Here is a 23,205-nt window from a genome sequence, read left to right as displayed (position 1 = left end):
TGCTACCTCCAGAACCAAATACAAATAAGCACATATTAGGGAGTCAATAAGATTTGTTTTAAAAATTAATACATATTGGGACCAGCGGTTAGCATAATGGCTATGTCGCTAGACTCCCATGTAGTTGATCGTGATTCACGTCCTGGATCCTGCAGGCTTAAAACTCATGCCGAGTGTGTGTGCATGCCCAAGATCCCGAGGGGAGAATGGAGGAGAAGGGATTGTGGTGTGGCCATCCCCCCTAGGGGGTGACTTTTCGCTTTCTGTCTTTCTCTCTCTGTCTGGCAAGCGCACGCACCCTATAGCAAAAACCTCTCCAAAAAATAAAAAATAAAATAAAAAAATAAAGGGAAAAAAAAAAAAAAGGAAGAAAACTACAGAACAGTCCCTGTAGCAAACATCAAGGCACAACATCAGTCCAAAGTGCATGTGAAGTGGCAGGGTGGCACCTGGACACTGGGCTGTTCCACCAAACACAATCCAAATAAGCTTCCTTGTGTTGACCTAGTGGATTTGTGAACATTCCAACTGACCCCACATCAAGGGAAAAGATCAGGAGCAAGGAGGAAGATGTGCCCAAGGGCCTGATGTGCAACATGCAAGAAGGGCAGAGAAGGGAGAAGAAAAATATAATGTCCCTAACAGGCCCAGCTATAGTGGCTTACACTGCTAAGATGCTGTGCCCTGCAGGCTAGGACCATGCAAAAGGCCCAGATTTGATTCCTGGTCCAGCGTAAAGGTAGGGTACTGTGGCGTGTGCCTGTGATCCCAGTGCCTGAGAAGGCTGGGGTAGGAGGATTAGAATCTTGAGATTAGCCTGGGCAACATAGGGAGACCTGGCCTTAAAAAAGACTTGGTATAGTGGGGGCATGCCTGTGGTCCCAGTTGGAGGCTGAGGCAGGGGCACAGCTTGCCTTTTTCAAAGACAGATCCTGTCTCTGAAAAAAGAAATTCTCAAAGACCTAAATGAAAAGAAGTAGACTCCTTATTTGGGTGTGAGCGCCTAGGAACCTTCTGCCCTGTCTCAGTCATTTCACTCATCTCTGTTAACCGACACATGGGGACCAGATGTTACTGTTTTCGAGAGGCCTTGCCATACAGGAGGATGTCAGGTAGGCAGGACCAGGGTAGGCTGCATAAAGCCACACCAACATGCCAGCGGCACCCACCCTGCCTGCGCAGTTGGTGCTCCTGCCGGCTCCCGCGGGCCTCTGCACTGGTCAGTGCTGCACACAGTTGCTGCAGCTTCTCCTGATTCTGCAGGTGCGTTCTGCGTAGCTGGGCACGCAGAGCCTGGATCTCAGCCAGCAAGCTGCTCCTGTCAGACAGGCGAAGGCGCTCCAAGGATTTCTCCTGCAGGTCCTCCTGGTGAGAAGGGAGAGCAGACTGAGCACAAGATGTGGTAAGTGCCAGGTACCCCAGCTCGAGAGACTCAGAGCCCCACACACCCCAGCCTTCTTTCTGTGCAGCAGGCTGCACACACCTGTGCTCCAAGCTCTGCTGGGGCAACTTGCTCACGGTGTGAGTCTACACAGGGGCTTCGGGGGCCCTCTGCTCCAGGTACCTTCTCCCGGTAGCTCTCAGGACTGGCATGTGCTGGAGCTAGGCTGTGCTGACTTGCTGGGGCCTGCACAGTCCCTTACTCTGGACGTTCAAATCCCTCACTGGCAGTGTCAACATGCTCTGATTCTTGATCTGAGTATTCACTGTCTGAAAGGAGCCCCTTCAATCATTCCTTTGCTGGTTAGCTCCAGAACAGTGAGGATGTAAGTAAGAAACAACACATAACCATCCTTGTTAGGATTCGAAACAAAAAAGCAAAACTAATGTGTGATTCCCAAGTCAGTCACTCCTGCCTTCCAAGGTCAAAGGACCGTGAACCATAATATATATGTAAAACAGATTGTCATCTCTCATCTGTCAGAGTAGGCTCCTGGGGTACATTACGGCAGACACAGAGTCGTTGCTCACCTGCTCCCGGACAACCTTCTCCAGCCTCTCAAACAAGGAGTTGTGATCTCCTGGGTCGGAGATACAAAATCGAGGCTGCAGTTCAACTTTCAGTATCTCCCGCTCTTTCTCAAATGCCTGCTGGACGACCCGTAGAAACTCTCCTCTCCAATCAAGGCACATATCAGAGGGTTCCTGGATATTGGAACAGAAACTCAGCATTCTCACAGTACTTCCTGCAGGAGTTGTGTAAATCTGTCTTTTTGGCCCCCAAGGCTAAAGCCCCAACCTCAGAGTGAGCAGTGGGGAAGTGATGAGGATGAAATGAGACCATGAGAGTAGAGCCCCATGACACAGGATGCAGTGATCCCTCAGCAGAGCCCAGACAGCTCACATCCAACCCAGGTCTTGCAGCCTCCAGTCTGTGAGAATTAAGAATCTGTTGCTTAAGCATCCAGTCTGTGGCATCTTATTACAGTAGCTGAGCAGACTGAGAGGTAATTAAACCAGAAACCACTCATGAGAGAGAAGACACACAAGTATCCATGACTATCCTGGGGTAAGGGACAAATGCACAAAGAAAAGGAGAGGTTGAAAAAAATGAGGGTGGGTCAGGATAGAGCAGGGTTCTGGAAAACACCTCTCTACTATTCCCTTCTGCTACCCCTTTGAGGCCCTGGTCTGGAGAGGACCTGAGGCTAAGTGGCTTCCAGACACCCGTTGGCCTCCAGACTGTGGTTGCTCAAGGATGCAGCAGTATGAGCTTAGCATGGGCAAGTCGAGGGGTGCCTACATGCCTCAGCCATGCAACGAAGTCCTTCCTATCCTCAGGGAAGTTTTATCCCAACAGAGATAAGGGCAGGCCTAAGGGCAGGAAGGGAAGGACATTGGAGGTGGTAATGAAGTATAACAGGAGGTCACAGAGGCCTGGTTTGGAGCTTGTGGGGGACTTTGCAACCATTCTACGAATTCAGGAAACCTCTGTGAACAGGGAGGAGACAGACAAGAAGATGGGGAAAGATAGGAAGGCAGCATGGAGGCAAGGCCCAAGTCCTAGGCAGAGGCATGGGCAGACATCCGGTGCAAGAATGAGGTGGGCAATTGGAGTGGGAGTCTCAGGAGGATGGGGGTCATTTTAGAGACAAAGCCTAAGAGAGGGCAGGGGTTGTGAGGGCAGACAGGCTGCATGCTGTGATACAGGCTGCGTTGGAAGCCCAGAGAGCTCTTAAAGCCATGTGACCAGGTGAGCCAGGGTCTTATGCTCACCCCACTCGTTCCATAATAGGGGCTGGAGAGCCCTCAAACCACCTTCTGCTGACCCCATAGCACACAACACCAAGGACTTGCTAGAACCCCCACCCCAGCTCCCAGAGGAGGAGGCCTGCAAGGGTCTCTAGCTTCAATTTAATTTATATTACTTTTTAACTTAACCGTTACAGTGTTTTTCCTCATTAAATCCTATATCTTATTTTCTGGCTGCATTAAAGAAGTATATAATATGACCAGCAGGTGGCATGGTGTGTTAAGGTGCTAGATCCCACAATGTTGACTTTACAGTTCAAGTACTGTACGTGGTGGCCTGAAAAACATGCCAGGTGCATATACATGAGTGCCCAAAGTCCCAAGAGAAGAATGGAGAAGGGACTGTATAGCCATCATCCCCTAAGGGTTGATTTCTCACTTTCCCTCTCTGTCTGTCTCTAGCAAACACACATGCTCTATGGCAAAAACAAAACAAACAAAACAAAACCTTAAAAAGAAGGGAAAAGTAAATAATAAATGACAATAAATCCTCCACTTGTTTGTTATGGCCCTTATAGCCCAAGTGACTCAACAGTCACTATAAAGTCCTTTAAATCTTTGGAAAAGAAGTACGTGAGCTTAAAAACAAAACCACATTTTCCCACTATGGGCCAAGTAGTCCCATACCTTCTCTCCTTTTGAAGGCACTGCCTCCAGTAGGCCCTGTCCCTCCTCCGGAAACTGGTCTTGGGGGATACAGGGCTCACCCTTGCTGAGAGCACTGGGAAGCCTGTGGTGTTCTGACAAGGCCAGGATCTGGTGACTTTCATCACATACCATCTGTAGCAAAGACTGTGGTGAAAAAGATACATAAGAGAGAGAAAAGCTGAGGGAAGCCTTGTGTCTGTGTGTCATGACTTCACCACCCCATGAGCATGGTGGCACCACACAGGCCAAATGCTCTGAAGACAGAAAGTTGCGAGGCACTTTCTGAGGGCTTCATGCCAAGCGGCAGAATCTGCTGTTCCAATCACGAGGTTTCTAATGAGAAACTCCTTACCAGTGACCTTCAGAGACACCATGGCAATCAGACTTGAAAGAACATTTTGTGTGAGCCATGCAAAGAATGATCCACACTGCAATCTCTTCTCCTCCATTCTCCTCTTGGGATTTTGGGCACGCATGCACACATACCCAGTGTGATTTTCAAGCCTCTGAGCCCAGGGCTCAAACCACAGTTGGCCATATGGGAGTCCAGTGCCTTAACCACCACACCACCTGCTGGTCCCTTAAACTTTATTTTTACTTTATTTGGTTTTTTTTTTTAGTGTTTTTTTTTGTATTCAAATAGAGTGCATGTGTGTCCACGAGAGATAAAAGTATCCTCTACAGGGTCTAGGCCCACTGCAATCCCCTTCCTCCCATGCTCTGGCTGAACGGATCTTGGGCACCTGTGCGCATGTCCAGTGTTCCTCAGGCTGACTGAGCCAGGAATTTGAATCCTAGGTGCCATGTGGGAAATGTCTTCTGAGTAGTGTGTTATTTCTGTACCACAGAGCCAGTCCTCGGTATTCCTTATATGCTTTTCTTGGTTTTATAAGGAGAAAATGCATTTTAAAGAATGTCTCAGGGAACCAGCAGTTAGCGTAATGGCTATGTCGCTGGACTCCCACGTAGTCGACCGCGGTTCGTGTCCCGGACCCAGTGGCTTAAAACTCATGCCGGGCGCGTGTGCGTGCGTGCCCAAGATCCCGAGAGGAGAATGGAGGAGAAGGGATTGCGGCGTGACCATCCCCCCTGGGGGTGATTTCTTACTTTCTGTCTCTATGTCTCTCTCTGTCTGTCTGGCGAGCGCACGCGCCCTACAGTGAAAATCTCTCCAAAAAAAAAAAACAAAAGAATGTCTCAGAAAGAATACTCGTAATGTACAAGGTCCACTACCCACAGCTTCTGCACCAGAGGATGTCTTATCTTTGCAGAGCTGGGTTTTCTGTGAAGAAGCCCCGTGGAAAGGGTCCCATGCCAGGAAGTGAGGCAGAAAGAACAGGTACCTCGGATCACAGAACATGAACCTACAGAACAGCCCTTCCTTATTCTGAGGGTCAAACAGACACAATCTCAACAGTTGTGAAACCTCAGCTCTCACAACCATGTTGGTCCACAAGCGCAGCCTATACACATAGCTATCATTGTTGGGCATGCGTTTACCTGGCTCTCAGCTTTCCTCATCTGTCCAGGGCTTTCCTTGGCTTTGGCAGGTGATGGCACTTCCTAGATGACCAAACCTCAGCAATGCTCACCCCACTTGTGGGCTTAACCCTAGGCATGGCCCCTGGACTGACTCTTATTTGTGCCTGCCCCTCCTGGCTTTCCACCAGCTCCTTAAATATGGGTTACCAGAAAGGTGACCCTATGTACTCCTGAGATGTATGTGCCATACATTCCTTAGTTCCTTTGAGAACAACAGCATAGAGCCAGCTGTCAGGTGGGAACAACAGCTATTCTGTCTGTGAGCCCACGAAGCACCAAGGCATAGTCCAGGGTACCCCATGACTCAGAGCCTAGTCGGGAAACTTAAGACAACAAAGGAAATCACTGACTTTGAAGCAGTGTAAGAAGTCTATAAAAAACACACTTCACTGTGATTTTCACCTAAACTCAGGTCTCACCAGAGCCTGGAAGTGGCTCTCCCTCCCTCCATTCACTGATGGTCTCTCAGATGCTTTCTCAAAGGCCTCCAGGGCCATCTTCACTAGTTTTTTGTTGTTGTTCATTTTAATCTACTAAGCATATGTATAAAGAATTGTCATTAACAACAAAATTTATTCCTTAAAAACAAACAAACAAAAAAATCCTAAGCCAGCTCTGTGACTTAGTGGTTAAGGGAGCTGGATCCTACATGACCAACTATGGTTTGAATCCTGGCCCCAGTGGCTTAAAAAACATACTGGGTGCATATGCATGTATATCCAAAATCCAGACAGGATGGAGAGAGGAGAAGGTATGCGGCATGACCACGCTCTACTGAGGGGTAATTTCTCTCTCCCTGTCTCTCTCTGGTGAGCACGTGTGCCCTCTAGCAATTAAGAGGCATGTATTTATACATATTATGTATAAATCCTCCTAGTATTAGGATGCTTGGACAGGAAACACTAACAGAAATATCTCTTCAATGTTTTACATCATCAGGGACCAGCCTCTGCAGCAACCATAGTCCATAGTTCAAATACCTCATCAAATTGGCCTGAAACATGCCAGGCATGTGCATGAGCACCCAGGATCCCACAGGCTGGAGGAATGGATCACAGTGTGATCAGACCGTGGAAGGGTCTCCTTCCTTTCTTCTCATGCACATGTATATGCTCTACCATGAAAAAAAAATGTTTTTAGTTAGGAAAATGCAAAGAGAGAAATAAAGTTTAAAAAATAAATCATTCCATTTTCCATTCTTAAAAGAGTAAAAGAGTTTTACTCTGAATATAATTTCAGAGTTTTTTTTTGTTTTGGGGGGGGGGTTTAGCCATAGGGTGCATGCCCTCACTGGAGACAGACAGAGAAAGAGGGACAGGGAAAGTGAGAAATCACCCCACAGAGGGGATGGCCACGCCACAAATCCCTTCTCCTTCATTCTCTCAGGATTTGGGGAATGAGCGCACATGAGCCTGACGTGATTTTCAAGCCATTAGGTCTGGGACTCAAACCACAGTTGGTCATGTGGAAGCCCACATGTTGGCCCCGATGTCAGAGACTTGACTAACATCAAAATTGTTTTGTTTGGGAATGTTTTCATTACTCAAATAAGACAGACAATGGCACTATATCATTTATTACTTAGCCACATTTATGTCAACGGTTTTGACATGAAGTGATCTGCTAAGTTGAGAGAGAAAAAAATCCTATGAAAAGTTCCATAAAATTCTGCCTTTGATGTCAACTCCTGGGGTGCTGGATGTGACCCTTCCCTCACCTGTGAAGAGGCTATGGCTCTAAAGTCAGACTTGCGTTCATGGATATGTATGTATCAGCTGTGCTTGCTATTGAAAATATTTAGATTAATTAAGATCTTTAGTGAATCAATAAAATGGGGAGGGGGGAGGCATAGAAAGCAACCATGGATACCAGAGACAGTGTGGGAGGAAGGTGGGAGATGGCAGAGGGTGAGAGATAGGGAATCAAGGATGAGGAAAAAAAGCAAAATATACAGGAAACAAGAAATGGAAAATTATTTGTTGACAGTAACATGTACGTTGATATTCTAGATGAAAAATCTCATTTTGGAGACCAACAGTTAGCATAATGGCTATGTCGCTGAACTCCCATGTAGTCGACCTGGTGGCTTAAACTGACGCTGGGCGTGTGTGCATGCGTGCCCAAGATCGCGAGAGGAGAATGGAGAAGGGATTGCGACGGGACCATCCCCCCTGGGGGGTGATTTTTCGCTTTCTGTCTCTCTGTCTTTCTGACAAGCACGCGCGCCCTATAGCAAAAAGCTCTCTGGAAAAAAAATATCTCATTTTGTATGCTATATGATGTATAGTAAATGAGTGTTAAAAAAAAAAAAAAAAAAACAAGGGAAAAAAAAGAAGCTATGGCTTCAGGAGACACAGGCTCAGCTCTGGAACATGGAAAGAATGCTGCCAACAGGCTCGCAGCCCTGACATCTGTGGGACCCAGCACAGAGCTGCTTGGGTGGCCTTCTGTACAGTCATGCCCCATCAGCAGTGGGTCAGAATGGGCCCAACCCACTATAGGGGCCCAGGCTGGGCAGCCTGGAGTGGGCACATGACCACTTATGGCTGGCAAGGAGGAAAGTCTTTTCACTGTGGGAAGGGATAAAGGCTTAGAGTATTCTCCTTCTCCATCAGATCCAGGAACTGCTGCAGCATTCCTGGACCCAGGGACCATGGCTGAGCCTGGTGGTGGCCCACCCCAACACCTGCCATGTGTGTGATACAAGCATTCCCGGTCAGTGAGTCAGGGCAAGACTGTCCATTGAAATACCCTTGCCACTGCCCAAGCTGAATCAGACATCTCAAGTCCCAACTCCAGGAGAAACACAAGAGTGAGAAACACAGGAGTGAGAACACAAATATAGCCAGTAACATCATCTGGAAGGGATGAAACTCTGTGCTTCTCTAAGCAGAGCTGACCCACAGCCCAGAACCCACACACCCGTCCTCATGTCTTCTGAGTCAGGAGCCCACACTTAGGACACCTGACAAGGGCATGTGGCTGTCTGCCACAGCTCACACACAGGCATAGGGCAGCTGGCCACCAGCACCCAGCCCTCTAGTCATTCTCCAAAGTCAAGCAAGAAAACAAATGCAATCACTTTCCCAACAGAAGGTCATACATCTTGACACCTAAGTACAGGAAGGTGAAGCTATTTCTGCTTCTATTGTTCAATGAGGACAGGCAGACCTCTGGGTACCACAGCAGAGCTGGCCTATCCTGGACCTATGGAGCCCAGAGGTTCTTGTAGCCTTACACCCGGCAGCAGCACCTCCTCTTCCAGACACACGCTTGTATGGGGTATCCAATGGAGCTACAGCCTTTAAGTCTCATGCTCTGGGAGGAGCTGCAGGTGCCTAAGGGATGAGGGTATATCAGGACTGCTCTGCTCCCCACAGTTGTTACCTGCATATGCTGTGGGCTGATGTCCTTCTCCTTCATTGTGCCCAGCGACTGTCGCAAACTTCCAAAGCCTGGAGCAGGAGCTGCAGGACCAGCAGCAGAAGCCTTGAGCTCTCCAGACCCCAGGCTCAGTACTACTCCAGAGCCTGAGCTGTCACCTAAAATAGTATAAGGGCAGGTCTAAAATCACAGGTCTGATGCATCCCCTGAAGACGTAGGGCTGGGATAGACAGACCCATCACACCCAGTGCTCCTTTTGTTGAAGAAAACATGGATAGACCAACAGTCAAAGATAAAATAATACTGTCGTAAAAGTGAATTAAAATGTAAACTTCACACATCAAGTAAGAAAAACCATGTTTTGTAGTTGACCATATTAACACTGTGCTTTAAACATAAACCCCATGGCTGCCTTAACCTACCTGCTTACCAGCCTGTCCACTCATGGTGAAAAGTGGGCAGACCAGTCAGGAGGGTGTCAACTTCAAGACTGGGCAGGAGAAGCCAGTGTCTGGTTAGGAAAAGGCCAATAGCCCTGATTTTGGGTGAGTGTGAGGGTGGGGTAAAGAAAAAATCCCAGAAACCTGCCTATCTTCTGGGTCTTAAAGCTGCCCAGAAGTGTATGGTCCCAGAGGCATTTCTAAGGCATGAAGCCCATAGACATCTGGGGGTACATGCACTGGAAAAGAGAGACAAAGGTGTCAGTGACACAGCTAAGGAGGAAGCACCAGGGGAAGCAGGGTGGGTCTTCCAGGGGATTCTCCCCATGGGCAGCCAGCTGGCTGACAGCAGCTCTTGGGAGGGCAGGGGAACAAGGTGTCAGGCAGTGGAAGTCCAGGGATGGCCCTCCATGATGAGCAAGCACACTTGCATCTAAGTGCTCAGACACACATGGACACAGTGAAACCAAGAAAGCACAATAGGAAAAACAAAAGCAAACAGAAGAATGCTTCTGTATAATCATCATTAATAGACCCAGAGAGAAATAAGAGTGGGCAAAATTCATGAAACAAGGAAAATATTTACTACTTGTAATAAATCAAGAAGTAGTTGGCTCTATTCTGCAATGCAAAAATTTTTAGCGAACTATATTTCACTATGATCTTGCTCTCAAAAGTTATTGAAAGACCCAATGATAATTTTTTGAAATATCGAAATACCTTAAAAGGTGATTGACCGGGGTGGCCCAATATTCTACTAGTTAAGGGAGTTGGATCCCACATGGTTGACTGAGCAGTTGGAATTCTGGCTCCAGTGGCTTGAAAAACAAGCCAGGGGTGTGTATACCCAAAATCCCAACAGGATGGAGAAATTGAGAAGATATTGTAGTGTGACCATGGCCCCATCAGGGGATGCTTTCTCCCTTTCCCACGCTCTCCATCTCTTTCTAGTGAGTATATGTGCCCTTGGGCAATTAAAAAAAAAAAAAAGAAAAAGATACACCGGTGACCGACTTTTATAAAGGCAACAATTGGGCCAACCAGCAGGTGGCACGGAGCTTATGGAGTAGGATCCCACATGGCCAACTCCACAGTTCAACTCCTGGACCTGGCAGCTTAAAAACATAGTACGTGCTTGTGTGTGTGGCCCAAAATCCCAAGAGGAGACCGGAGAAAAAGGGACTGCAACATGGCCATCTCCTAGGGAGTGATTTCTCACTTTCCCTCTAGTTGTCTCTCTGTCTCTGTCAGATGAATGCACACATCGTATAGCAAATAAATAAATAAATAAAAATAAACAAACAAACAAACAAATAAATGAAGGTAATAATTACAGAAGAAATTAGGAAGTTAGACAACTTCAGTGTGGCAGTCAACTATCGCCATGATAACCGATACAGGCAAGGACTGTCATTGGAGAGAAGTGTGAGAAATAAATATTCAACTGGACCCAAGCCCTCATGGAGTGAAAAAGAAGAAAACCTGGCAGATACTTCCATAGCATGGGGCCAACACTGACTCCACGCTATTCTTGCCATGAAGCCCCAGAAAGAACTCAGCATCCTCACACGCAACCACAAGAACATGCCAGACACATATATGCTGAGGGTCCTGCTACAAAGTAACCACCCCTGCTCTTCCCAAATGTCAGTGTTTGAAACCCAATGACAGAGGGACTATTCAAACAAAGGGGACAGGAGAGCTGGCATGGCTGGGTGAGGCACTAGTGTGAAAGGCCTTGTCCTTGTGCCCTTGACTTGCCCATCTGTGTCTCTACCCAGCCAAAGATATCCAAACACAATGTATGTCTAGGGTATCTTTTCTATTAAAAATGCTATTGAGAAAATCAACAAAATCTGAGTTAGGGTCACAGGCAAGACACCAGCTTTAGGTCAGCAGATTCCCTGGTATTGAGCTCTGTGCCTCACACAGACTGAAATGCACACCAAGTGTCACAGCAGCAGATCTGCAACTTATACTCAGAGCACAGCCTGGACAGATAGGGCAGCACATGTGGCCCTGCACGTGTTGTGGGGATAAAGGAAAGAGAGGAACTCAGCACTACTAAAACCGCTGAAATAAGAGTTTTTTAAGAAAAAGATAATTGACTTACTGTTCTTACTTCCATGGCTTTTTCCTTCTAACCCAAGAACAGGCAATCTTGATGTTTCTTGAGAATCAAAAGATGTTATGATAAAATCTTCGACATCGTTCTCCTGTTCAGATAGAGAGACTTGTAAGTCTTCACACAATAGTAATTTGTCACATCACAGAACTGGACTTGTCAGGTGAAAATTCCCTAGGCCCTGAATACTTCATCTTTCCACAAACCCAAATGCAAACACTCAAATCTGTGAATACACTATGGACATTTGCTTTCAGTAATTTAATTAGATGTACCTACAACTCTTTGGAGATGTTTTAAAGTAGCCTCTAGCAAATACTTCAGATACTTTTAAATAATGTATGAAATTTTAGCATATGTATATCTTAGATAACATACATTCCCTAAATTATTTTTTACTCTATCTTAATATATACAAAATCCCCAAAATATTGTTAGAAAAGATAAGATTTAACTAAAAAATGGAAGCAGTCTTAATATTAAGGAGTATTTTATGTGAGGTCTGAAGTACTACTGAGAATAATCCTCAAATACACACTATAGATCAAGAGCACTGATGCTGATTACACAAGACGCCAGCTACGACTGCTGCTCAGAATTCTATGACACATGCCCAAGGTAACCTTCTGAGGAGGGCTAGCACACCTCGTGTGATTAGAAAGTAACTGATACACCGTGAGCTCACAGGACAGCAGCCCTGCTGAGTGGAGGTAGCTGCGCTGTCAGATGAGCCAACAATGAACTGGCCTGACACCTCACGGGAACCTGGGCCAGGTGTGGGCAGGCACTTACCACTGCTGTCCTGTCCACATGGTGCTGCTGGCCAGATGATGGGGCCTCTGCCCATGGTTGAGCCTGCTCTGCTACAGATACGCTCGGGTAACAAAGCAGCCCTGATTCATTGGCTGGCAGCAGTGAGGCGTCCATCTTGTCCCGTACGGAGGTATCAGAGCTACGCAGGCTCATGGTGCCCGAGCAGGGTGTCAGGGGGAAGCTGGGCCAGGGCTCGAGGGATGAGTCCTTCCTGAGAACCTCGGGTGGGCTCCAGGAAGACAGGTCCAGTGCCCTGATTGGGTCCTGTGGCAGCCCAGCCCCCTCAATGTGACTCGGGTCACTCGTTTGAAAAGAAACAAGTCCATTCTGCAATTCTAATTTTTCTTGAATGGGAAAATTTAACACTTCATTTTTTGTCAAAGAATCCCGACTTTTAACATCAATTACACCCCGTGTAGTTTTACTGGTATCAAATGCATCAACAAGGGGTGACGTGTCAGATTCCTGATTGTTACAGGAACTATCATTTGAATTATTTTCTAGCACATATGCCGATGACAATGGCTGTTGGAATTGAAAGTCTTCAGTGTCGGCACCATGGTTGGTCATAGAATATACCAGACGGTTCAATTTTTCTTGCAGTTGTTTCACCTGAGCTATGAGACTGACTTTCTGCAGTTGACAATCTTCTTGCACCTTCTGTTTACCCTGCAGGTAAAAAGAATTGCACAGAGTAAAACAGCTGAATCAAAGGTCTGAAAAACATGTGTTTGGGAGCCAACTTCAGAGACTAAGCACTCAGGGGTGAGAGTACATCTAGGCAGCAAAAATTTCAAGTTCTAGGGCCGTGGTTATGCAATGCCCTGTGATGCTGGACCAACAAGGGAGGGTCCAGGTTCTATCTCAGGGCCTCCCTCTACACACCAGGTGCCAGTGATCCAGGCTGGCTGAGGCTAGGGGTATACTGAGCCACAAAATCACTGTAGGGGTTGCCTATCTTTCTCTCTCATGGGAGAAACACATAAATAAACTTTAAAAAAAGAGAGAGAGGGAGGGAGCATGAGAGCGCTCCATTGTTTGGTGGATAGATCAGCTGCATCCTATACGGCTGGCCTGTGGTTCGAGTAATAGACTGGGTGGCTTGGGAGATGCAACTGCCATGTGTGTGAGCATGCCCAGAATCCGAATGGAATGAAGAAATGGAGGAAAAAGGATTCTCCCTCTCCCTCTTGTGAGCACAAATGCACTCTAACAAAGTTTTAAAAAAGAAAAAGGCCAATAGCCAAAAAATTATTAAAAAAAAAAAAAAAAAGAATTCATAGTTTTTAATTCCTTCAAAAACAGAATAAAGGCTTAAAGTTCTTTACTTAAAAAGCAACTATTGAGGCCAGCTGATGGTGTGGTGGCTAAGACACTGGACTCCCATGTAGCCTACTGTGGTTTGAGGCCTGGACCTGGCGGCTTAAAAATCATACCAGGGATGTGTGCATGTGTTCCCATAGATCCCAAGAGGAGAAGGGATTGAGGCATGGCCATCCCCCTCCAGGAGTGATTTCTTACTTTCCTCCGTCTCTCCTCTCCAATGAGCATGAACACATGTACCCTTAAGACAAATAACTAAAAAAAAAAAAACTATCAGAACCTGTTTCTGCGGTAATTTACTGAGGATGTATGCATTTTGTTTTGGTGAGGAAAATTGTTCTATCTCTGAACCTTGAAAAATACAAAACTGTGGTTCACGTAATGAACTTGGAGTTACATTGTCAGTGAGTAATGTCCAAGAAAGTGTAACCAGCTCTTGATGTGGCAGGCTGAGCTTTCTTAAGTATTCACACATTCCTGATGTGAGGGCACCATGATAAGGTTGAGCATATGGTGACAGATCCCTCCATACGCAAAGCCTTTTTCCTAAGAGCTCTTTCTTTCTTTTTTTTTTTTTTTAAAGAATATCTCACTTTATTCACTTTTTAAAAAAAATTTTTGACCAGAGAGAGACAGAATAAGAGGGAAAGTGAGAAAGCAAGCCACCAGGTCAGGGACTTGAACTACAGTCAGCCATGTTGGAGTATAATGCCTTAATGCCGCATGCTGCTCCCACTCCCTGCCCCAGGGTTCTTAATAAACACATGACACTAGTCTTAGGCACTTTCTCTCAAAATCACAGAACCAGGCACCTGTGTAGCTATGAGCTCTGGGCTAGTATGCTATGGGCTCAGAAGCTTCTAGGTTCTAATGAATGTGGACAGTACCCTGTGCCTACACTCAGGACCTGCTTCAGCAGTGAGGCTACAAGCTTAGGAGTCTGGGTCTGAGCAGGTTTCAGTGCTCAACACACTTTGGCACCATACCTGGGAAAACTAAAGACCAACTACTTTTTTTTTTTTTTTTTTAAAGATATGGTCTTGCTGTGTTGCAGTCCTGCCTCAGCCTCCCAAATCACTGTGATTATATGTACACACCACGGCATCCAGCCTTTAGGCTGGACCAGGCACTGAAGCTGGGCCTCTACATGATCCCAGCCTGTGGGGTATAGTGCCTTAGCAGTACACAGAACTGTAGCAGGCCCCACTTAGTTATAAGCACCTTTCAAGAATCAGACCTTGGATGAGGGGTGGGGGCCTGTTCTATAACAGAATGGGGACGATGTGCAGAGCCGTGCACGAGAAGGGCTGTAGGGAGTTCACATCGATCAAGAGAACTTGCATGAACAGAACAATGTTATCCTGAGATGCCTGTTGCTCCAAGGACAGAGTAGCTCTGACACCCCGGGCATACGTTTTCAAGGAAGGTCACTGGGGACCTGCCCTTGGTACATGAGGGGTATGAGAAGTACCAGGACCTGCCCTTTGCATTACATCCTGACCTCAGTTTGGGGTTGCCTAGGTACAACCTCCTCTCTCAGGGGAAGAAAAAGTTCCCTTTCCTGGGGGCTGTCAGTAGTGCAATAATAAAAAAACGTCTGTGAGGCTAGCCTACGTGGAAAGGTTCAGAGTTTATTGAATATGCCAGGCTCACATGTGCTCATGATAAGGGGCTGGCTGAGGCTGGGAGTGGATAGCAACATCAGGATACTATTGGGGATGCTGCCATTCTGTGTCTCTTTCCTTTCCCCTTTCCTCCCTAAATTCAAAAAATGAATCCTGGCCAGTCCCATAGCACAGTAGTTACACGCTGCACAGAAGCTGGTTCACACATGGCCAACTGGCCAACTAGAACTGGCCAACTAGAGTTCAAGAGTCCTGGCCCCGTCAGCCTCATGCCAGTTGCATGCACATGTAAGTCAGGATCTTGATAGGAAGTAAAACTGGAGGACAAAGGTGACATGACTAGGCTCTGTAGGGAGTGCTTGCTCACTCGCTCGCTCTCTCTGATGTGTATGTACTCCTGGTGTAAAAAGAAAAATTCAACTCTTTCAAAGTAAAATATGAAAATAACCTAGAGACAAGCCCTGGAGCTTAGTTAAATCCATTTGAATCAACTGTAAAGAAAAATTAACTGCTATTTTCCATAAGCCACGTGGATTGCAGGAGTGATTCTAGGGAGTGCTACTTAGTAAAGCATGCAGGAGATACCAGAGAGGGTACAGGAGGCATTGTTCCCATAGACAGATGGACTCAAGAACATGGCATGGGCAGCTGGCAGCCTGGGTGTCTCATCTCAGTCAAAGTGTTTTCAGCTCTGCCTGTGTTTCTGCACATAGCCCCTCTCATAATGTGCCCCAGTACCTTCGCTCTTCCTGATGTTTTGCCACTGTCTTCCATACTCGAGCGCATTTCGTTTTTCACCAACAGCAGTTCTGACTGCAGGTGCCTCTGGCAGACAGCAAGCACCGACATCATGCTCTCTTGCTTATGGAGACCTGTGTCCTTTAGCATGACCAGGACTTTGGCTGGTTGCAAGTCCTCCTTTACAGAGAAAATATAATGACGCTGATGAAGTTAAAGCTAAAGGTGCTAGAAACTTCAAGTTTAGGAAGCCTCACTGGGGGTGCCTTGTAGACTACCCAGAGCTCTGGGGCATGCTGGAATGTTAAAAAGATGATTCATGTAGGCTCCAATACAAAATGAAATAAGCTTAAAACATTTTATGATGGAAGTCATTGTTAAAATAGAACATAAGAGCCAGAGAGAAATTGAGGAAGACTAACACAAGTGATGTCCACATTGTTGGATGGTACCCAGTATATTAAAGGAAGAGTCGTTCAAGCAAACTTAAGTAACTTGCAGCAATAAGAAATTTCAAATTGGACAAAACTGGGCCAGCAAGTAGCGTGAAGATTAGGGTGCTGAATCTCACATGGCCAACTACCCAGTTTGAGTTCTAAACCCAGCAACTTGAGAATTACGGCAGGCATGTGCGCATGTATGCCCAAAATCCCAAGGGAAGTACAGAGAAGGGACCGCAGCATGGCTTTCCCCTGGGGGTAATTTCTCACTTTCCCTTTCTCTCTCTTTGTCCAGCAAGTACACATGCCCTACAGCAAATAATCAAAATTGAAAACAAAAATAAGTAAACAAATGAAAATATAATGGACGAAATAATGAAATCCCAGCCTGATTTCTCTATGTGCAAACTTCAATCGTACCCAGCTGGTGTGGATTTTCTCCACTGTGTCACGAGCCCTAGTAGTAGCTCCACCCCCACTGCCCAGAACAGAAAGAAGATGTTAACATCAGGAGAGAAGAGAAGGAGAGTAAGGAAAAACCCAGTCTCCTTCACTGAACATCCAACACTCCCTGGCCCAGCCCAACTGACTCCCCACAGACCCTGCGGCCCACACAGTACCCCTAGTTCCCTCTAACATCCCTGGCTCCCTAGCTCAGAAGTCATGCCCTGTTCCCACAGCCTGTAGGGGGTGCAAAGCCTACCCGTGGATTGTGGTCCTGGCCATGGGGGGCTGAGGTCAGCTGCCTGCTACTGGCACCCTGCCCTGAGAACTCATCAGGTATGATTGCTGTGTCTCCATAGGCCTGCTGCTGGTCTGGCTCTGTATGGCATCTCAGGAAGTGCTGGTTTAATGCCAGTAGCTGACGACTGAGGCGTGCACACTGTGCTCGGAGCCGCTGCAGCTCAGGGGGCTCAGGTGGGCCAGCCAGGGGCATCTGCTCCAAGGCATGGCGGAGACTGGCTGAAGCCGACAAGATAGTCTGCAGCTCGGTGCAGTGGGCTGCCTTGCGTTTGTTCACAGCATCAATCTCTAAGTCTCTCTCTGCAATCATTGCTTCCTTTGCCTTCAGGGCAGCTTCAAACTGCTGGATGCGGGAGGCTAGGCCCTGGACCTCAGCCTCCCTGAGAGCCATGCCTTGGCCCATCTCGGCCAGCTGCCTTGCAGCAGCCTCCTCTGCACCCCGCAAGCGCTGCTGCAGGGCTTCCAAGGCCTGGCGGTGCCCATGTTCTTGGTTGGCCAGCAGCTGTCTCAGGGTCTCCTGGGTAGCTAGTGCAGCCTCAAGTTCTCCCTGCAGTGCCTGCCCACCTGAGGCCGACACCTGCGAGCAGAGCAGCTCCCTCTGGAGACTTTCCGCCTGGCCCTCCCTGGCCTCACATGCAGGAGACCCCGAGAGGGAAAGCTCGGTCTGTAGTTTCTCGATGACTTCATGGAGCCGTTCAACCTCTTCTAGTCTATCCTTCTGTAACCGTTCTTGGTTCTCTTGCAAATTTTCAATAATGGCTTTTAATTCTTCAATTTCAGAACTCCTACTATACACAACCTGAAAAGAAAGCACATTACAGAAGCAAATTAAATGTCTAGAATTTCCTTCACCTGGACCTACCCCTACAGACTTGGGGGAGCACAGGAACACTCACAACACTGGGTAGCCCCAAATGCCCTGCCTGCCTGTCCAATTCCGATGGGCAGCATGGCCATGCCTCCAAATGCCACTACATCCCTACCCTGTATGCTGCCATTCCCTCTGGAGGAAGCTCTGCAGAATACATCTTTCTCCCTCAGTATTTCTTTTTAAATTTTGTATTTATTTATGATAGAGCACATGCATGTGAAGTTGGGGAGAAAGAGAGGAAGAGAGGAATGCCCTCCATAGGGTCTATCACACAGCAGTTTTCTTCCTCCAGCCCAACAGATGCAGGGCACTTGCATGCAAGGCCACTATGTTCTAGGCTGACTGTACCTGAGATTAGAACCATGTCCTGGTGAATTTTTAAAGCAGCACTCATTAATCGTACACCATGAAGGTGGCTCTATTCTGCTAATATTTAAATATTAAATATTATTTGAATTTGTTTGGTTTTCCTGAAAGGAACATTTAGATTTTAGGTATTATTCAAATACCAAAATAAAAGTGAGAAAACTGGCTAAAGAAACTGCATTAATGAAGAAATGAACAAACCACGGGCACATTGTCCCTTCTACCACACACAACAGCACACACATGGTGACATGGCTATTTCTATTACTGCCTCAGCTACTGTAGACTGATGTCTCTACCATAGAAGCACATGAAGGAATTCTTAAGAATAATTCTGATTATGTGCAACTTTTGCTTAGTCACTAAGTGCTCTAAACACACTGAAATAAGAGAGTGTGCACCACAAAGCAGGCACAGGTACAATATAAATATTGTATCTGAAATACCAGCCCAAGCACATAAGGTGGATCTCAAGTATAAGGAACTAAAATCTAACTCAGCCTGAGATGTGGTGAGATAGAGGCAGAGTGAAGATGAGGCAAAGGCAGGTCAGGGGCCAGGAGAAGGCAGACACTGCAGCCAAGAACACACACTAGGCCAAGTCATGGCAGCCTCTTGCTCTGGTATCCAATACAGGATGGCACAGAGTGACTGGGTCAAGTACCATCTGTCCCCCTCCAAGGTGGGGCAGCAGGTTCACTTGACCAAGAAGTGGAGTTTGACCACAGGAATGCTCTCCTGTAGCCAACATGGTCCTGGACGGCATTTGGAGAGTCAACAACAGTAGGGGACTAGCAGAGCCAGAAGCAAGCAGGTTTAGAAGGGGATTCAAATCAGGCTGGAGCTTCAGGTTGGGTGGGGATGGACGCTCCTCAGAACAATCTTCATAAACCTGACTGAGGTCATATCCCACCTGCCTGTACTCAGGGAATGGTACAGGGGACTCAAGACATGGAAGAGACCAGACAAGGGAGTTTGCGTCTCTGAGGTTCTACTCTCAGGCAGGCCAGTGTGACCAGGTTCAGAAGGAACCGGGCAGTCAGCTATGGGGGAATGAGAAGGGGTTGTCAGTGAGAGAAACAGAGGCAGGGAAAGAAAACGCAAAACTGTACATGTCCACTCCTCCCCACTTCAAACTGATACTACAAGGTGGGGAAGTGGCTCACTCGTTCCCACTGCAGACAGGGCAGAGTGTGAATAACCATGCTGACTGCTGTTGAGACAAAAACTTCAGTGCTCTTCAGAAGCTAGAGTCCCCACAACTTGCAAAAGGTCAAGAATGAAAATCAGTATTACTGGGACCAGCGGATGGCATAGTGGTTACATTGCTGGACTCCCACATAGTCAACTGCAGTTCGAGTCCTGGACCCGGAGGTTTAAAATTCAAGCCAGACACATGTGTGTGCATGCCCAAGATTCCAAAGAGGAGAGTGGAGAAGGGATTGTAGTGTGGCCATCCCTGGGGGATGATTTCTCGCTGTTTGTGTCTCTGATGAGTGCACACATCCTATAGCAAAATATCTCTGGGGGAGGGGGGGAAGGCATTATTTAAAAAAAAAAAAAGAGAGAGAGAGAGAAAGAAAAGAAAAGAAAACCCCAAAGCCAGGAACATGTGGCTTGCTTGCTTTCCCTTTCTTTTCTTCCCCTCTTTCAGTTTGCTATAGAGCACAGGTGCTTGCTGGATACAAAGTGGCATGCCTTCCCCCAAGGTGAAGGCCAGACTACAATCCTTTCTCCATTCTCCTCTCAGGATTTTGGGCAAGCAAGTACCTGTGCTTAGCGTGTTTTTCAAGCCAATGGGTCTGAGACCCAAACCACATAGTCAGCCATGTGGGCTCTAGCTGCCTCATCACCATACCACTAGCTAGCCTCATGAGGCTAATTCTAAAAAGACTACCAATGGCAACTAACCCAGAGATGACAGAGAAGCCGAAACGAGCAAGTAATAACAAAGGTGATGTTCTAGTTGTACCAAGAATGTTTTTTTAAAAAAGTATATGAGCAATAAACAAAAAGAGAATTTTGGCAGAATAGAAACAAACTTTCACAACAGTGAGCTGGCAGTGGCATGATGGTTAAGGTGCTAGATTCCCACATGGCCAACCATAGTTCAAGTCCCAGACCTGGTGGCTTGCTTTCTCACTTTCCCTCTCACTATCTCTCAGGTCAAATTAAAAGATAATAATAATTCAAAAATTAAATAAATATTTTTCAAAAAGTTTCACAACAGAAATTAGAATATCTGAAATTTAAAAATTCATTCAGAAGGCTTAAGAAAATACTTAATGTGAATGAGTCCACAAACTTAAGAGTCATAGAAATGATCCTCACAGAGGAACAGAAAGGAAAAAAAAATTATGAAACAAAATAAAAAATGCATAAGGTTCAAATACACATGGGACGAGGAAAAGGTAGGGTATATTTGTAATTGGAGCTCCAGAAGAGAGTGTTACAAAGAATACACCTCAGTAAGTAATGATCAAAAAGTTTCCAATATACATCACCAATCTAAATAGTCCTCAACTAAGGAAATTAAATTTGCAATTTAAAAATTAAAGAAAAGGAAAGAAAAGAAAAGAAAAACACATACACACTAAAGGAACTCATCAGACCCAGAAAGCTTCACTGAACAAGTCTGTGCAACATTTAAAGAATAAATGACACTAATTCTACACAATCTTTCTAGAAAACAGAGGGGAACAATTCATTCAATGAAGTCAATATTACACTACACCAAAACCAGACAAAGACATAATAAAACTACATGCCAATATATCCTTGACAAATACAGATGTATAACCTAACAAAATGTCATAAACAGACTTCAGCAATATATAAAAATAATTATACAGTCCCTCTTCTCCTAAGCACCAAGTTTCGTTTCTACAGCTATGTTGTTAAGCAAGCTCAAAGGCAGGTATCTTGTGGTGTGCGACAGGGTACATATTTTTCAATAGATATGATACCACACTAGAATAACATAATACTATCTATATAGAGGCCACATGTTAGGTAAGTGCCAGAAAACAAGGCACACTATAACACAGTAATATAAATATGGAGTAAATCTTTACTTATTCTGAAATTGTGCACTACTATGGATACACAATAAAGTACAAATTTATAAATGAAATGTGTAGTCTTGCGTGACTGTAAACATTTCACGTACTGAACACTATCCTCCTACGGGAATGAGCCAGAATGAGAAAAGGCAGGGCCAGCAGGTGGCGTGGTGGTTAAGGTGGTAGACTCCCACACGGCTGATTGCAGTTTAAGTCCTAGACCTGGCAACTTGACAAATCACTCAAGGTGCCTGTGTGCCCAAAATTCTAAGAAGGGACTGTAGTGGCAGCCATCCCCCCGGGAGATGATTTCTCATTCATTCACTCTTTCTCTCTGGCGAGCAGCACATATGCCCTAATGGCCGAAACCTAAAATTTAAAAAAAAAAAAAAAAAAAGGCTGAAAAACAACCCAATTTTTAAAAAATTAGTAAGAGATTTGAACAAATAATTCACCATGATAGGCATGGCAGATAATCCCATGAAAAGACGCTCAAGATAATTAGACATTAACGAAATACAAATTCAAACTACAAGAATAGGGACCATCAGGTGGCATGGTGGGCATTAGACTCTCACGTGGGCATTAGACTCTCACAGGAATGACCACGGTTCAAGTCCTGGACCTGGTGGTTTGCTTTCTCACTTTCCTCTCTCTCTTTCTCTCTCTCTCGCTCTTTGGTGAGTGCACATGCCCTATAGCAAATTTAAAATAGTAACAACAATGATAAAGTTAAATTGTACATAAAAATAAAAACTACAAGGATTTACCACCATGCAACTGTTAGATTAAAATGATAAAGACTGACTATACCAAGTGCTGCTGATGATATAAACTGGAGTGCTCAAACATAATTAGTAGAAATGGAAAACAGTACGGTAACTACAGAAAACAGTTAGGCAGTTTCTTTTAAGGGTAAATATAGACTTACACATGAATCAGCTACTCTAAGGTATTTAACCTAAAGGAATGAAAACTTATTTTCTCAAAAGAGCAAATCAACTCATAATGGACAAAATCTAGAAACAACCCAAGAGTCCCTCAGTGGGTGAACCGATAAAGATAGTGTGGTACATTTATACGATGTATACTCAGTAATTTTGCTGAGTCAGATATAGGGCCTGGTTGTTAAGGCAGCTGGATCCCACATAGCCAACACCATGGTTCAAGTTCTGAACCTGGTAGCTTGAGAAAGACACCAGCTTTAAGTTTGAGTACATGCATGTCTAAAATCCCAAAAGGAGGGAGAAATGGAGAAGGGATTGTGGTGGGACCTTTCCTGATAGGAATGATTTCTGACCCAACCCTATATCTTCAGTGAGTGCGAGTGCCCTTTGGCAAAAATAAAGTAAGCAGGACCAGCAGATAGCATAAAGCTTACATCGCTAGACTCTCACGTAGTTGACCTCAGTTCAAGTCCCAAACCCGTCAACCTAAAACTCACCCTGAGCGCATGTGCGTGCATGCCCAAGATCCCGAGAGGAGAATGAAGGAGAAGAGATTATGGCGTGACCATCCTTCCTGGGGTGGGGGTGGGGGGTGTTTTCTAGCTTTCTGTTTCTCAGTCTCTGTCTCTCCAATGAGCACATGCAATTTACAGCAAAATATCTTTCTTAATGGGACCAGCAGTTGGCGTAATGGCTGTCACTGAACTCCCATGTAGTCGACAGCGGTTCGAGTCCCAGACTCGGGCTTACACTCACGCCAGGCACGCATGCATGCATGCCCAAGATCCCAAGAAGAGAATGAAGAAGGGACTGTGGCGTGACTATCCCCCCTGGGGGAGGCGATTTCTTGCTTTCTGTCTCTGTCTCTCTCTTTCTGGCAAGTGC

General features: G+C 46.0%; 1 protein-coding gene across 3 annotated transcripts in view; it reads right to left on the bottom strand.

Annotated features, from left to right (window-relative positions):
- Positions 1–23,205, bottom strand: part of PCNT (pericentrin) — a 158,302-nt gene that overhangs the window by 29,465 nt on the left and 105,632 nt on the right. For all 3 annotated transcript variants that reach the window (XM_014581959.2, XM_014581960.2, XM_014581961.2), the window contains 8 exons: positions 17,034–17,873; positions 15,891–16,070; positions 12,184–12,873; positions 11,380–11,482; positions 8,830–8,984; positions 3,880–4,044; positions 1,972–2,145; positions 1,170–1,365 (listed from right to left, as the gene is read on the bottom strand). In XM_014581959.2, coding sequence (XP_014437445.2) covers positions 1,170–1,365; positions 1,972–2,145; positions 3,880–4,044; positions 8,830–8,984; positions 11,380–11,482; positions 12,184–12,873; positions 15,891–16,070; positions 17,034–17,873 — 2,503 coding nt within the window. The remainder of the gene's footprint in view (positions 1–1,169; positions 1,366–1,971; positions 2,146–3,879; positions 4,045–8,829; positions 8,985–11,379; positions 11,483–12,183; positions 12,874–15,890; positions 16,071–17,033; positions 17,874–23,205) is intronic.

This window comes from Tupaia chinensis, unplaced genomic scaffold (genome assembly GCF_000334495.1).
Source record: "Tupaia chinensis unplaced genomic scaffold, TupChi_1.0 Scaffold141399_1, whole genome shotgun sequence".
In the NCBI taxonomy this organism is placed as follows: domain Eukaryota; kingdom Metazoa; phylum Chordata; class Mammalia; order Scandentia; family Tupaiidae; genus Tupaia; species Tupaia belangeri.
Note: the sequence above shows the minus strand (reverse complement) of the source record. Positions and strands in the feature narration are given on the sequence as shown.